We start from the raw sequence: 16,374 nt of genomic DNA on the forward strand, positions 1-16,374 counted from the left end.
ACTTCCAGATCATTTTGCCACCTTCTTGATATTTATTTTTTATTTAAATTAAGGGGATATTAAATCCCACATTGTTTCAAAACCAAATAAGAAACTCAAAGATCGGAATCAAAGAGTTTCATGCCGAATATAGTAACTATAAAAATATCGCTGACTACTAGCATAAGCTAAATGACTTCTAAAGCACGTAGTCCAAAGTACGTAGTATAAACCAGGACAACTCGTAGCAAAAGTGGGGAAGTTCTGATAGCTATTCTTAGTATTTCCCATAATGTAAAACCCATCTCCTAGAAAATGGGTGATGTTATACATTATGGTGGGAGGTCACTACCCAGACTGGTTTCGATCTCTATTGAGATCTCACCAGTGAGTAGCTAGACCAAATTAATACTAATGATATAGCAAAAAGAACTTATATACTCTGCTATATGATTGTCAAAAAAGGTGCACCCATAAATTATTTAAAATAAAGAGCCAATAGGCTTCATTTTGGTGATGTAAACATTATTTAAATTTATTTTCTATGTCCTTGTCAAAGTCCTCCCATGACTTTTGTTTAGCTAATTTTAAACAGTGTTTAGCTTTCTTACATTTCTCTCGGTATTCTCTAAGAGCACAAGCTGCCTTATTGCCAGGAACTTTTGATATGCTTTCTTCTTTTCTTTCACTGCCTCTTTAACTTCCTGTGTCCACCATGGAGTTCTGATTATTCTATCTATGCAGATAACCTCACCATATGCCTCTTTGGCTGAATCAACCAGGGTTTTCTTCAAGGTTTGCACTGAATCTCCAAGGTTTGGTTTCCTGTTCTCAAACTCTTTCATTTTTTCTTCAATAATCTTTGTGTATTTTAGTCTACAGTTCACATCTGAGAGCTTCTCAACTTTTATTTGCTTCAAAACTTTCTTACATGTTATTCTTTTCAATATGAAATTCAATTTTATCCTGCTCAAGACTAAATAGTGATCACTTCCAATTTCAAATCCCCTGTACACTCTGGTGTCCTGCACCAGGGAGAAAACATCACTATCAACAATAACATAGTCAATGAGACTTTTCTTATTCCTTGCCTCTTCTCTTCATGTGAATTTGTGCACATTTTTATGTTGGAACATGCTGTTAGTAATAACCAGTCCATGTCCTGAGCAGAAATCCAACAGGTATTTGCCATTATTATTAGCTTTGCTCTTTTTCAGACATAGATACAAAATATTTTTGTATATCTGACAATCATTTCCTACTCTGCTATTTAGATCCCCAACAAGAACCAACTTTTTCATTTCCATAAACAATAATAAGAGGATAATCAACTTGCTGCTGCTTGTTTTTCCTTTCAGTTGTTTCCGACTATAGGTGACTTTGTAGATATTGCTCACAAAGTATTCCTGGTGATATTTTTACAGAGTAGTTCACCATTGCTTTCCACAACCTCCCAATTTTATCTGGGCTTGGGACCAGCATATGGCTGGGACGTATTCATGACTGTAATCCGTGTGTGTTCACGGGACCTGTTTACCTGTTCTAGGGAACAAAAAAAACCCAAGTTTCTTGGAAAAATATCCCTATCTCTGTATGCCAACTCATGCTACTGATGGGAATCAAAGCCAGGCCTTTCCAACCAAACAGCTTCTTCTATACTGACTGAGCTCCGGAGGGTCTGGACAATCAACTTAACCTGCATTTAATAATGATTCCACCAAAACAGCCATCACACTATCATTTTATGCTGTTGGCATGTTTACTCAAGATTTTTCATTTTTTTTTAGCTCATATATTTCTTTTTAATTCATAATCTGTAAATCTGTTGTTTAATTCTGTTTATTATGTGGTTGCATTCCTGATATTTGATATAACTTTATGCTCAAGTATTCACTCTTCTAATGTAATTCAAATAAATATGAAAAATAAATCGAGAAAAATAAATAGGAGATTTTTCAGTTCATTGTATTTTAAATACAATTTTTAAATTCTGCACTAAATATCACCATCATTCTAATCTTAAAATGATCTAGGAATGTCTGATTTGTTTCTTTCTCTTTCTAATTAGAAATTAATTAACAAATAAACCATTAATCTTAAGCCTACAGGATAGTAAATTGGAGAAGCTCCATTAATATAAGGCTCAGCTGTTTTAGTTTGTTGTTTAACACTGGGAACATGTGAAACTTTTTCTTTTCTGAATATTCAAAATACAGGAATAAGGATATGTATTGATAATTCAAAGAAAATACATTTTACCTGTGAAGAATGTTATGTTCATGCATGTAGCTGATGGCAGATATAATTTGTTGAAAAAGAGAGAGAATTTCTTGTTCTTCAAGAGGTCGCTTCATTGCTGCTAAGTACTGACTTAGGGTACTGTGAATATAAAAACAATTATTATATTTGAATTACACTTTTGAAAACCAAGAAATATAAAATAGCAGGCTGAAAAGCATTACCTAATTTTGCTTAAACCAGAACTAATTAAGATTATTATTATTTTCATATAGTTTTAATGAAACATGTGAACTAGACATATTTGCAGACTGGTTCCACTCTAAGTCAGAATTACTTCAGTTCCTAGAGAAAATAAACTCCTTGTACTCCTTTATCCAGTTTCTTACTGAATGTGAATTCAATAAGCAACTACCCTTTTTATATACCTTAATAATTGATACTCCCACAGGTCATAGTGAATTTTCAATTCATCAAAAGCCACCCTTTACTGGTGGAAACATTCCCTCATCCTCCAACCATCATTCATCACAGAAGATAGATATTAACAAGAGTCTTGTACATAGAGCTCATAAAATTTGCTCTTCCGATTCACTTTTGTTAGATGAACTGGTATAGTGTGACTTTTGTTGCGAATTGTGCTACATTTCTCTCAGCATTACAAGTGTTCTTTATTGGTGCTGCTTTTGTTTATATTGTGTTATTTTTGGGTTGCTGAGACCCAACAACTAAAACACTAAATACACGGCATTTGTATTTAGCGTTTTAGTTGTTGTAGTTAATCAGCACAATATAAATGATGGTGGCTGAAGCTGAGTCAATTACAAATGCCGTGTCATCAAGTCCTCCCCACTTTCAAGGACTCTATTTTAAGTAACATAATAATAAAGGATTTTGTGGCATGCTGGACTTGTGGCATGTATGCATCCCAGCAGATGGATATGTGGCGGGTAAGAAAAGGGGGTGGGTGCTTATATGCTTAAAATGTAGGCAATGGGAGGAACTCAGTGAATTAAATGCTACAATATCTGACGTTGTGTCAGGAGCAGATCTTTGAGAGATGAGTAGTGTGATAGGTGAGAATAACGAGCAGCAAAATATTAATGAAGAAATAAGAGTGCAGAATGTGGAAGGCTTGAACAATTGTGAAGTTGTCGGAGATGGTCATGATTGGGAGGATGAGTGGTGAGTAAAAGTGGCTAACTTGCAGAAAGAGAGAGAGAGATGAGCTGAAACAGATGGTGGAATGTCTCGGGAATAAGATGAGAAGTATGAAAGATGAGATTTGGCGAATGGAAGAGATAAATGCAAGGCGAATCAGAGTAGGAATAAGAGAGAGTTATGGTAATGATACAAGAGGAGAGAATAGAAACAGCAGAAGAGAGGGAATGAGTGAGAGGTATGCGAATGATAGAAGAGTAGAGAATAGAAGCAGTAGAAGAGAGGGATTGAGAGATAGAGGTATGAGAATAATAGAAGAGGAGAGAATATAAACAGTGGAAGGAAGGGAATGGGAGAGAGGTATGTGAATGAAAGAAGAAGAGAGAATAGAAACAGTGGAAGGGAGAGAATGAGAGAGAGTTATGGGAACGATAGAAGGGGAGAGAATGGAGACAGACAGAGAGAGAGAATGAGAAGAATGTGAGAGAGAGAGTGTTGGAACCAGGGATAGAGTGATGCCAGGACAGCAGATAAGTAGGGGAACACAGAATGAAAGAGTTAGAGGAGAGAGAGAGTGAGGGATGCAGGTGAACAAACAAGGAACAGAGTGGAAAGATCTGTGTGATGTATGGAGACTTGATGATTTGTGGAGTGCAAGATAGGATGCCAGAGGAGTGTTTGCCTGGAAGAATGATAGAGAGTGTGGCTATGGCAATCAAGTGGAGCGAAAGGATGAGATGATTGTGATGGTGGGAACGAATGACTTGAGAGACCATGTAAATAAGGTGACAACAGATTTGAGATTCTTGCTTGAGGTTGTACAAAAGAAGACACGGAGAGAAAAGATTGTATGTGTGCTGTCCAGGTATGATAGTGACGAGCTGAGCAGAAGAACAGTAATAATAAACAGCATATTAGCCAGAATGTGTAAAAAGAGAGAACTGGAATATGTGGATGCTTGGAGCATGTTTGAAGACACAAAGGAACTGTATGCGAGAGACCGCTTGCATTTGAATGAGGAAGTATGTAAGCATCTGGAGTTTTCTGAATGAGTTGGTGTGCCAATGCAGCGAAACTAGAATTCCCAGGGTGGATGGTAGCAGGGGTGGCCTCTTGTGAGAATGGGTGTTTGGAGAAAGGGGGGACAACATCAGGTAACACTGAGTACAGTGGTTCTGGAGAAGATAATGATAGGTATAACAGAAGTGACATTTTTATGCTTTATACTAATGCCAGGAGTATCCAGAATAATAGTGGCACTGATAGCATCAACCTAACCAAAGATTATTGGGATCTCTGAGACGTAGTTGATAGAAGATGATATAATAACAAGAATAGAAGTAGCAGGATACAGCATTTTTCAGCAGGATAGGAAGGGAAAACGAGGTGGTGGAGTACTGCTTATGATAAGTGATAACTTACATCCTGTAAGAGTAGAGGCTTTGGAAAGCAGTGACACTAATGGTTTTGAAAACACATATGGTGTGAGGTAGAGGTGGAAAAGAGGATATTTGGAGGTTTGCTACAAGCCAAGGAGCACAGAGGGTGAGGAGCAAAAGATGCTTAGGCAGTTGAGCTTGGCAAGTGCAAGAAGAATGATTGTTATGGGAGATTTTAACTACAGCAGTATAAGCTGGGAACAGGAAAATGCATGTAATAATAAGGGAATGGAATTTCTAGAATTCTTGAGGGACAAATAGCTTAGGCAACATGTAATAGAGAGAACAAGAGATTCAAGGGATTTGGATTCAGTCATAGCATCAGAAGAGCTGATAATAACTGAGATGACATCTCTCCCACCAGTTGGAGAGAGTGACCATGTGGTTTTGACTTAGAAGATGAATATCTTCAAAGGAGCAGTAAAGAAAAGGGAATGTATGTGGAATTATAAGGTGGATGATTATAATAGTGTTAGATATCAACTTGTGACAGTTCCATGGACAGAGGAATTGGAAGTGCTAGAAATTGTGAAGAAATTATTACTAAAGAAATTGTGTGCTAAATTGTGAAGGAATAATAAATAATAAGCTGTATTCCACGAGTGAAGAAGTGGACACAATTTAGTGTAAAGTGGATGACAAACAATGTCAAACAGGAACTGCAAGTGAAAAACTGATTATGGAAGAAATATAAAGAGAGGGGGTGGAGAGCAGATGCATTAGGAATATAAGACTCAGGCCAGGAGAGTGACTAGTATGGTGAGGAAGGCAAAACTGGAATATGAGAGGAGATTGGTTGAGATCCAAAGAAAATCCCAAGGAAATTTTTAGCTAAGTGGCCAGTAGAAGGAGAAATGATTATGGAATAATGACATTGTGGAATAAAAATGGGAATAGAGTGAGTGATGCAGAGGACATAATGGAGTTGTTCAATGAACACTTTATTGGAGTATTTCATCCTGGAGAAATAGGTTTTAATGCTAGATGAACAGGGCAGGTTCGAGGTTTAGAGGTGAAGGAGAGTGTGATCCAAATACTGAGTACTCTGGATGTCAGTAAAGCTGTGGGACGGGATGGTATTTCAACATGGGTTTTGAGAGAATGTGCTAAAGAACTGACAGCTCCGTTGACTAGACTTTTCAATGAAAGTCTGACTATGGGAAAGATACTCAGGGAATGGAAGAAAGATATGACAGTGCATTGCATAAGGGCGGTAGCAGACTGAAAGTGTCTAATTATAGGCCAGTTTGTGTGTCATCAGTAGTTGTTAAGGTCTTGGAAAAATTAGTGAGGGACTATATACAGCGTTCATCAGATGGGGGTAATGTTATCTGTGAAAATCATCATGGATTTGTTAAGGGATGCTCATTCTTTAGTAATATGATTACCTTTTATAATAAAGCGACAAGAGCAGTTGATGAGGGAAAGGCATATACTGCCATTTTTTTGGATTTTGCAAAGGCATTTGATAGGGTACCTCATGATAAGCTGGGGTACTTAAGTTGCAGCTCATGGGTTTAGATGTCAGGTTAGTCACTGGAATTCAGGATTAGCTGTCTGATAGGTGTCAGAGAGTTGTGCATGGTGGGGCAATATCAAGGAGGCAGAAGGTTACTAGTGGGGTTCCACAGGGCTCAGTATTGGGAACTGTATTGTTTATCATTTATATCAATGACATTGTCAGCGGATTGCAAGGGGATATTCAGTTGTTTGCGGGTGATGTGAAGTCATCCACAGCCCTTTAAGAGGATTTGAATAAACTGGACAGATGGGTAAACGAATGGGGGTTCAGTTTTATGCAAAAATATAAAGTCTTGAATTATATAAATTCAGTGGATATTAAACCTACGTCATTTCAAAGCCGAATAAAACTATGAAAGTTTCATGCAGAAACTATAAGTTTCGTGCAAAAATTGACCAGACAGCTTGCATGAATACACCGCCTGCTGCCATACTATTACAAATTGCCCTAGCCAAACCTTATAGGAAGTGACGAATGCTGCTCAAAGTGCCCATATATTCGCCTCCTATTGGTTCATTTTGATAAGGTTTCACTAGTCTGACAGCTGTTACAAACTCATTGGTCTTTGTCAGAGACACTGTTTAAGTAAAGGTCTCTTAAAATTAGGCGATACCCAGGACCATTCCCTATGAGTGACCGAAAGGTCATCCAACTCAGCATTGGTTCCACCCAGTGACAGGCTCACCCCACCACTGAGCAGAATCATTCATATTCCAGGGAAAACTCACCCACCGACATGGCCCCACACAGATCACGCCAGAAAGCACTTCCCCCAGAGACTCAAAATGCTCTCCCATTCAAAATTCTTCTAAAATCTTAAGGCCCCTCAGCCGGGTAAGACTCGGCAGAAACCAAAGAGAGCAAAAACTCTCAGTACTAAGGAACTTTTAGCATCGAAGAGATGTATTTTCCGTAAGTGAACTCTTGGTCAGTGTGTAAAGTGTTTACTAAAATAAAGAACCAAAAGGCTTCATTTCAGCGATGCACAATTATATAATTTAAGTATATTAAATTAAATCCAACATCATTTCAAAGCCGAATACAAAAACTATAAAAGTTTTGTACAAAAATTGACCAGAGAGCCTGTGGAAATACACCGATGCCACACGAGTTGCCCTGGGCCGAACTTTATAGGAAGTGACGAATGCTCAAAGTGCCTATATATTTGCCTCCTATTGGTTCATTTTGATAAGGTTTCACTATGGGCGCTTTGAGCATTTATCACTTCCTATAAGGTTTGGCAAGGGCAACTCATAGTATGGCGGTGGTGTATTCCTGCAAGGTCTCTGGTCAATTTTTGCATGAAACTTTTATAGTTTGTGCACAAAACTTTTATAGTTTCTGTATTTGGCTTTGAAATGATGTTGAATTTAATATGCACTTAATTTGTATAATTTTGCATAGCCGAAATGAAGCCTTTTGCTCTTTATTTTAGTAAATCTTTTATGCATTTGCTTACAGAAAATACACCTTGCCAACGCTTCAAGTTCCTTAATACTGAGAGTTTTTGCTCTCTTAGGTTTCTGCTGAGTCTTATCCTGCTGAGGGGGCTTAAAATTTTGCCTGAGAGAGCATTTTGAGTCTCTGGGGGGAAGTGCTTTCAGAAGTAATCAGTGAGGGGCCATGTCGGTGGGTGATTTTCCCTGGAATAGGAGCAGTTCTGCTCAGTGGTGGGGGGGGGGGGGTAACCCTGTCACTGAGTGGAACCAATGCTGAGTTGGACGATCTTTTGGTCACACGTAAGGATTGGTCCGGTGATCGCCTGGTCAATTTTCACAAGAAACTTTTATAGTTTCTGTATTCAGCTTTGAAATTATGTTGGATTTAATATCCACTTAATTTATATAATTTTGCATCACTGACATGAAACCTTTTGGCTCTTTATTTTAGAAAAGTCTTGAAGTTTGGGATACATCGATGGGAGGCTGCATACTCAATCGGAGGAGATGTAATGGAGGAAGTAGGGGAGACAAGAGATCTGGAGGTGATGATTGATAGAAAGCTGAAATTCAGGGAGCATATTGCAAAGGTGGTGAAGGTAACCCAGAGGATTGCTGCAATACTGAGAAGGACACTGACCTACAGAGATAAAAGAGTTATCATTCTGTTGTATAAGACTGATCAAACCACACTTATTGTTTTTGATTATTGATTCTTATTGATTATTGTTCTCAAATTTGGTCGCCAGGATTTGAAGGGGATAAATTAAGATAAATTAAGTGTGGAAAGGAGACAGATAACAAAAATGGTTTCAGGACTGTACAATGTTAGTTATGAGGGTCAGCTGAGGGAATGTGAACTGCACAGTTTGGTGAATAGAAGAAGGAGGGGTGATATAATCGAGACTTTTGAACTGTTGAGAGGCAGTTACAGGGTTGACACTGGGGATTTCTTTCACTTGGTGGAAGACCGGGAAGGAGCAATAACAAGGGACATTTCTGAAACAGTGAGAGCAAGAACAGTCAATGAGTTCAAGGAGTGGTATGATAGACTCTGTGTTTCCTAAGAAGAACCTCCCATGATGAGTCTCTTGACTCCATGGAGACCTGAATAATAATAATAATATTAAAATCAACATGTAGTATATACAACAAAACCACCATTAAATAAATTATTGATAATTATCATTATTCTACTGGTAGAACCTTAAAGGAAAGAGCATGATTCTTCATAAATTCCAGAGGATACAGATTTACATCTACAGAGGATACGTTACTACCTCTTTTCATACCATGTGTCTATGAAGTATCCTGCACATATCATCTTTGATATTTTGGACAGACTGGTCATTCTGCCCTGATTAGAATGGAAGAGCAGGACTATATTACATTTTTGGAAATCGACAAGTCTGGCCTTGCTTCTCACACTATTGACAGAGATGTTTGGAACCAGACAAAACTTCTTCATTCCAGCAAGTTCAAATTTGTCTTTTTCTTGAAACATGTGAAACACTCCAAAATCATCCAAACCTCAACCAATCAGAGAGCATGCCAATTAATGGTGATTAATATAGTACAAATCCTTAACCTATTTCTTACTTCTAATTTTTTAGGAAATGACAACATAAACTAAATGATTCATTATAAAAACTTTAATTAATAACTACCTATATTTCAGCAATGTCACATTGCCATCTTCAGGGATGACAAAACAATGATATGTGCACGTAGACACTCACATTAAGCAAATGAGGCTGAAAAAAGGCAACTAAAGTTGATCCTAGAGTCCTAAAAGATGTCCCAAGTGGGCTAAATTGGGTGTCTTGACCTTTGGGCTGATACTCATAGAATGTAAGCTTCCCAAATTTGATACAGTCTGATGCACCCAAGCAGATGGAATGAGTTTCCATAGACATGCTCAATGTGCTTTCACACCAAGCATTCCAGAGAAATGACACTAACGTTTTCATTTTTTTAATATAAATCCTATATATGACAGGTCAAAGAACTTATAAGAACATCAGTGTGTGAAGGGGAAAGGTGAGGATAATTTCTTCCATGAAAACAAGTAACCAAATATTCATGTGGTGGTCAATATTCAGCCTGATTAAAGCTTTTCACAGTAGTGCTGCAAAATCAATTGATTTGGATGAGCATACAGAGAATGTGAGGATGTATATCAGGAGATTACTGAGGACAGCTAAACAGAACAGCGTGATAGAAAGAGTAATTTGGTGTTGCCAAGGTATGACAATGACAATAATGAGTTGAAGAACAAAGATAACGAAGGGAATGTAAATGGAAATATGTAGAGAGAAAGAAGTACATTTTGTGAATGTGTAGAATAATTTTAAGGCAGTGTCGGATTACCAAACAGGTAGAGTTGACACTGGCCTATGGGCCCGATGCTGTTTAGGGGCCCTGCAACAACTGATCAAAATAATATTGATTTGATCTTGAAAGAAAATTACAATCGAGCTTTCTTAAATTGATTCCAAAAGATGGAAAAAAATGAATCAACTCAAAGAAACGAAAACTTTACATTAAGGACTCTATAGAGAAAATACTGCATTAATGTAATGTACCCATTAAAAACTTAAAGTACATAAACCATAGACATCAGATTCACATTACAGTTTGTCTCTCAAAAGCTCATTTTCTGTCAGCTGTCAGTTAGTAAAAAATTTCAGTGCAACCTACGTATGTGTAATGTACAGTAGTGATGTTCATCTCCATCTAGCGGCCGATGTGCACACTACTTAATTCAATGTTATCTCACTAAAATCCTTTACTTTTTGTTTAATAATATTTAATAATTATTGTTTAATAACATAATATGTTTATTTGTAGTGCAGTAGACCAGGAAGATGACTAGGTTAGTAAAGACATCAAAAGTGTAGTATGAGCAGATATTAGCCACTCAAGCCAAGAAATATTCTATTGAATTGTTTTGATATCACAGTTTTTCTATCACAAGGTAGATGAAAGAATAACTTTGGCAGAATAATGTTAGTTGATGACAATGGTAGATTGGTAACTGATACAGAGGATATAGATGAATTATTCAGTAAGCAGTTCATTTCTTCCTTGTGAAGGTGACATCATGGGAAGCAGCAGTGTAGAGAGCATGGTGGAGAAAATAAGTGAGTAGAAAGTATATGAGGAATTAAGGCAGAGAAATTGTATAGGTAACTTGGTTTAGTGAGAAAGAGAAAGGTGATCATTATGGGTGATTTTAATAATGATAATATTGATTGAAATGAAAAGACACCATCAGGAAACAAATAAAATTAATTTTTTGAGTTCTTAAGGGACACCTATATTTTGCAAAATGTAGCAGAAGACACACATAAGGGTTGCGAGTCATAGATCTGGTCACATCATGTGAATGGAGTGTCCAATCTTCTACCAGATGGTAAGAGTAACCATGAAGTGATCAGTTGCAATGTTGCCACTAATACAGGGTGTCCCAAAATTCAAGCAAGATTTAAATTTAGCGCCATTTGTGCGGTAAAGTGTTGCCAACGAGAAAAAAAAGACAGCGTGACAGCTGACAGTTCAGGGTTATTAAAAATGACCACACACAGCGAAGAGAGTTCGTTGAATGGATTATGAAACAATAACAAGTGGATGCTTATTTTTCGAACAAAATCATCGTCAGCGATGAGACTCATTTTCATCTTGATGGCTTCGTTAATCGACAAAATTGTCGCATTTGGGGTTCAGAAAATCCACGAGTGATTGTTGAGAAACAAATGCATCCATAAGGTGTCACTGTTTGGTGCGGATTTTGGGCTGGAGGCATCATCGGTCCATTCTTCTTCGAAAATGCGGCTGGTAAGGCAATAACAGTTAATGGCGCTCGCTATCGCGACATGATAATCCAGTTTTTTGTGCCTAAATTGCAAGATATGGATGTGGACAACATGTGGTTTCAACAAGACAGTGCCACATATCATGCAGCCCGAGAAACAATTCAATTACTGCATGAGTCATTTCCTGTTTTGGTGATCAGAATTGGCCGCTCAGATCATGTGACTTAATGCCGTTGGACTCTTTTCTTTGGGGTTTTTTGAAGTCTAAGGTTTATGCCAACAAGCACATGACCACCCATGCCTTGAAGGAGGAAATTGAGTGCTGTATCAACGAAATTCAGCCACATTTATGCAAAACGGTCATGGAAAATTTTGACAAAAGAGTGCGTATGTGCCAGCAAAGCAGTGGAGGCCATTTTCCCGATATGCTATTCCATGCATAACCCTATACTGTATACTTTATGAATCAATAAGAAATTACAATTTTTAATTAAAAACCTGTGTTTTCTATCAAAATTACTTCTTGCGTGAATTTTGGGACACCCTGTATAAGAACTTCGTATTGGTGATTACAAAGATTAGGAAATAACTAAGAACTAAAGTATGGAAAGTGAACTGAATAGAAAGAAGAAAACCGATACTTGGAAATTGATCAAGAATTACGTAACAGCAGCTATGTCTGAATGTGTTACAAAGGTGAAAAGATAAAAATGGCAGGACTAAAATGCATGAAATCTGGAAAAAAAGAAGGCATCATGGAAGCAACACATGATAAATGTTGTAATAATCAGTTGTGTGAAGACTATAAAATGCAGGCTAGGAAAGCGACTCAATTGGTAAATACAGCAGAGGTGCAGTCTCCTTCTCCTCCTCAAGGTGCAGTGAGGATTCTATCACTGCCAATCAACAGGAGAAATTACTAAGCAACATCCTGCCTCCACACATCCGCAGATCCAACTTTCTTCTACATGAATACAGCAAAATCCTGGAAATCCAAAATCTTCCAATCCATGAAGACATCCCACCCCTAGAAATAAACAGGCTAAAGTCAAGGCACCCTCCAATCTTAAAAGCAAAAATTCTTGCAGAGAGAAGTTTCAACATGAAGAAGTGGAAAGAGTCCTGGTGTAACACTACAACAGGGATATTCCATGAATTAGTGGACCCAAAACAGATACTTTCAGGTTCTGACCTATCTCGGAAAACTTGATCTGCCCTTAACCGAATCCGCACCAACCATGGCAGATGTGCAGACCACCTTTACAAATGGGGCACGATTGCCTCACCCAGGTGCAACTATGGATCACAGCAGGTGTCCAATGTGCATACAGCGGAAACCTGTCATACTTCATCCATGCTACACCAAGTGCAGTTGACTGGATAATGAACCTAGACATTCAGTTGTAGCCTATTCTTGATTCTTGAGTGTCTATGACTGTATTATGTCTTATTATTGTACATATGTCTATTACTATGTCCATATATATTAAGGATTAATGTAATGTAACTTTTCATGTGTGAGCCATACGCTAAATAAATAAATAAATAACAGGAGAAGTACTCAAAAGTATCACCCATCTTTGGACATATGCCATGGAGAAGTCTAGTGAATCTGAAGTAATTGTCTAAGGGGCACTAGTATGGATTCTATCACCCATCTTTGGACATATGCCATGGACAAGTCTGGTGAATCTGAAGTAGTTGCACCTAATATCTCCAAAGCTTTTGACTAGGTCTGGCACAAAGGCTTACTAAGCAAACTCACATCATTTGGTCTGTCTTGGGACTTCTGTATTTATTTGGATTGCTAGCTTTCTGTCTGGATGCACACTATATGTGATGGTTGATGGTTTCTTATCCTCTCACCATTCAACTAAATGTCAGGGTTCCCACAAGGTTTGTTCTCTCACCAACTCTCTTCCTTCTATATATCAATGACCTACTTCATTTGACTGCCAACCCAATACACAGTTTTGCAGATGATAGCACATAGCACTTCTCCCTTTCATTTGATAAACCTTATTCTACACCACTCATCTCAACCTACAGAACATCAACCACCACTGCCCTCAATTCTTATTTCCAAGCCATCCTCTTCTATTTCAATACTGGTAAAACTCTGTCTTATTTCTCACAATAAAGAACCATTTTCTCCCAATATTATTTTTGACAACACTGAAATTTCCAGACAAGACGAGATTTCTCTTCTTGGAATCACCCTGACATCAGGCCTCTCCTGGCATATACACATCAACAATGGCATCTGCAGCTTCTAAAAAAACTAGGATTTCTGAACAGTTGCTAACCTTTTACTAATCACAAATCTTCCCAACTATTGAATACTTCTCCCACAATTGGAGTGGGAGCCCCCTAAGAGCTCCTTTAAAATACTTGGCTCAATAGAGAGAAGAGCAATTATATTGATTAATAACCCATCTCTTATCAACTCACTTCTTCCGCTTTCACACAAGCATTTGGTTTCTGCATAATGTGTATTCTATAAATATTTCCATGGCAAATGTTTGTCTGAAATAGCATCAATAATTCCTCCAATCAATAGTAAGCTCATTAGAACATGTGCAGTTGACACCCAACATCCCTTCACAATACACCTTGAAACCCACACAAGTTTCTTTTCCTTGTCCTTCATCCCTGCTACTGCTGTATTGCAGAACAGTCCCCCTACATGCTTTTAAATCAAATTAAGTTTCTATTTTCCCAAGTACTCATAGACAGTACTAATGTACTATATAGGTTGATTAACCAACCTCTCATGTATGGGTTCAACATTGTCGTTTTCCATATTTTAATAATCTGATGAATATATATATATTGAATAGAGTTGGGGATAAACTACATCCCTATATAACACCTTGCTTAATTTCAATCTCTTCTGTTAATTTATTACCTAACTGTAACTGTATTTTTCTGTATATATACAGGGTGGTTCAAAATTCCACATACAAAGTTTGAGGAGGGTAGAGAACATCAACAACCATATTCACATAGGAAAGCATGACCGGAAATGCCATTCGGAAGTGAAAGGTGGTGCTGTTCAGCAGCGCTCCAAGTGAGCAGTTGGGACTTCCTCATTCAAGCTTTCAATGTCGTACAGGTTAGCTGATGGCAATGGACGAGCCACTGTACGAATGTAAGCGAAAGGTACCCAAACAGATGTGTACTGCATCAGAATTTGGGTGACTATCATTCAGGAATCACAGGCATGATAGTGGGTAGCCATGATAGACATGAAATCCTGCCATGGAAGAGGAGGTGTTGCATGCGATGGACAATAATCCAGAGACAAGAACACATGCCATTGCCTCTGCTATAGGAGTATCTCGATCCAGCGTACTGCGTGTTTTGCACTCCGAGTCCTTACATCCATTTCATCTGCAATGGGTCCAGTTACTGATGGCCAAAGATTATCCTCGACGTGTGGAATTCGCGCAGTGATTTCTGCAGAAAAGTGCTGTAGGCCCGGATTTTCCAACTTGTGTTTTGTTCATGGCTGAAGCTTTGTTTACCTGCGAAGGGGTCTTCAATCACCACAATGCTCATGTGTGGGCATGGGCCCACACATGAGCAATCACGTGCTGCACAACAACACTTCGGCATTAATGTATGGGCAGGTATCATCGTTGACTGTTTAGTCAGCCCATACATGTAACTACCCAACTGGGCTCCTAAAAGTATCGGACCTTTCTGCAAGAAGTTCTGCCAGATTTACTGAACAATGTTCCAATGACTGTGCGTCGGCAGATGTGGTTCCAACACAACGGGGCTCCAACCCATTTTGGCATTTCTGTGCATGAGTATTTGGACATGTCCTTTGGGGCTCAATGGATTAGACATGGTAGACCCGTCGCATGGCCCCATGCTCACCTGATTTATCAAGCATTGATTTCTTTCTGTGGGGGACCCTTAAAATCATGGTGTACGAAACGCCTGTAGCCTTTGGCATGGACCTCGTGGCAAGAATCGCCATTGCTGCTGCTAATATCCAGGAAACTCCAGGTATTTTCAAAAATGTATGGCAATTAATGCGTCATCGGTGTCAGGCATGCATCACTGCTAATGGTCATAACTTTGAGCACCTAATGTGAAATCATATTATGTATCCAACTACTATTGAAATGTTCAGTTATACCTAATAAAGTTTTTACACTACTTACTGCCTTGTGTTATTTCTGTATCTTTGTATCCCTGTTAGTACCTCCAGTGGTGTTTCCGGTCATGTGTGACTATGTGAATATGGTTGATTTTGATGTTCTCTCTCTCTCCTCAAAGTTTGTACGTGGAATTTTGAAACACCCTGTATATATATATATATATATATATATATATATATATATATATATAAATAAACAAACAATGTACAGCTTGTATCAAATGTAATAGATATTCTTGTGCTTTAATTTTTAGTCTATATATTCTCAGAACATAATCAGCTGCTTAATCAAAGGGATTTTAGAATTAATATTGCAAAGAAACAGAGGATTTCAGGTTTACTACGATTATACAACAAAGCTCCTTTAAGGAGATGCCATGATCTGTAAGCTCTAAATGATTGTTGATTATGCTGTTGATATGGAGGAACAAAAGGCAATTGTCCCTGTTGAATTGGGGTTGGATTGATGGGCCTAATTAAGATTGCTATAAAAACTTAATTAGAAACTGTTACTAACTAATATCATTGATTCACGGCTAAAAGAGGGTTGCTGTTGGCTATAAGAAAAGGCGATTCATCTTTTTAAATCACTTTCGTAGCTGGTAGTTCC

The 16,374-nt window shown here is 38.0% G+C and overlaps 1 protein-coding gene across 4 annotated transcripts in view; it reads right to left on the reverse strand.

Annotated features, from left to right (window-relative positions):
- LOC150099031 (serine/threonine-protein kinase Nek8-like) overlaps window positions 1–16,374 on the reverse strand; it is a 1,046,903-nt gene that overhangs the window by 801,802 nt on the left and 228,727 nt on the right. For 3 of the 4 annotated variants that reach the window (XR_016549512.1, XM_090405251.1, XM_090405253.1), the window contains exon 5: window positions 2,239–2,358. The exons of the other annotated variant lie outside the window; for it this stretch is intronic. Coding sequence is in view for 2 of the 3 variants with exons in the window: in XM_090405251.1 (XP_090261377.1) it covers window positions 2,239–2,358 (120 nt within the window). In the remaining variant the exon portion in view is untranslated. The remainder of the gene's footprint in view (window positions 1–2,238; window positions 2,359–16,374) is intronic. 4 annotated transcript variants of the gene reach the window in all.

This window comes from Typopeltis vanoorti, chromosome 15 (assembly GCF_054136105.1).
Source record: "Typopeltis vanoorti isolate ZY-2024b chromosome 15, IOZ_Tvanoo_1.0, whole genome shotgun sequence".
Classification (NCBI taxonomy): Eukaryota; Metazoa; Arthropoda; class Arachnida; order Uropygi; family Thelyphonidae; genus Typopeltis; species Typopeltis vanoorti.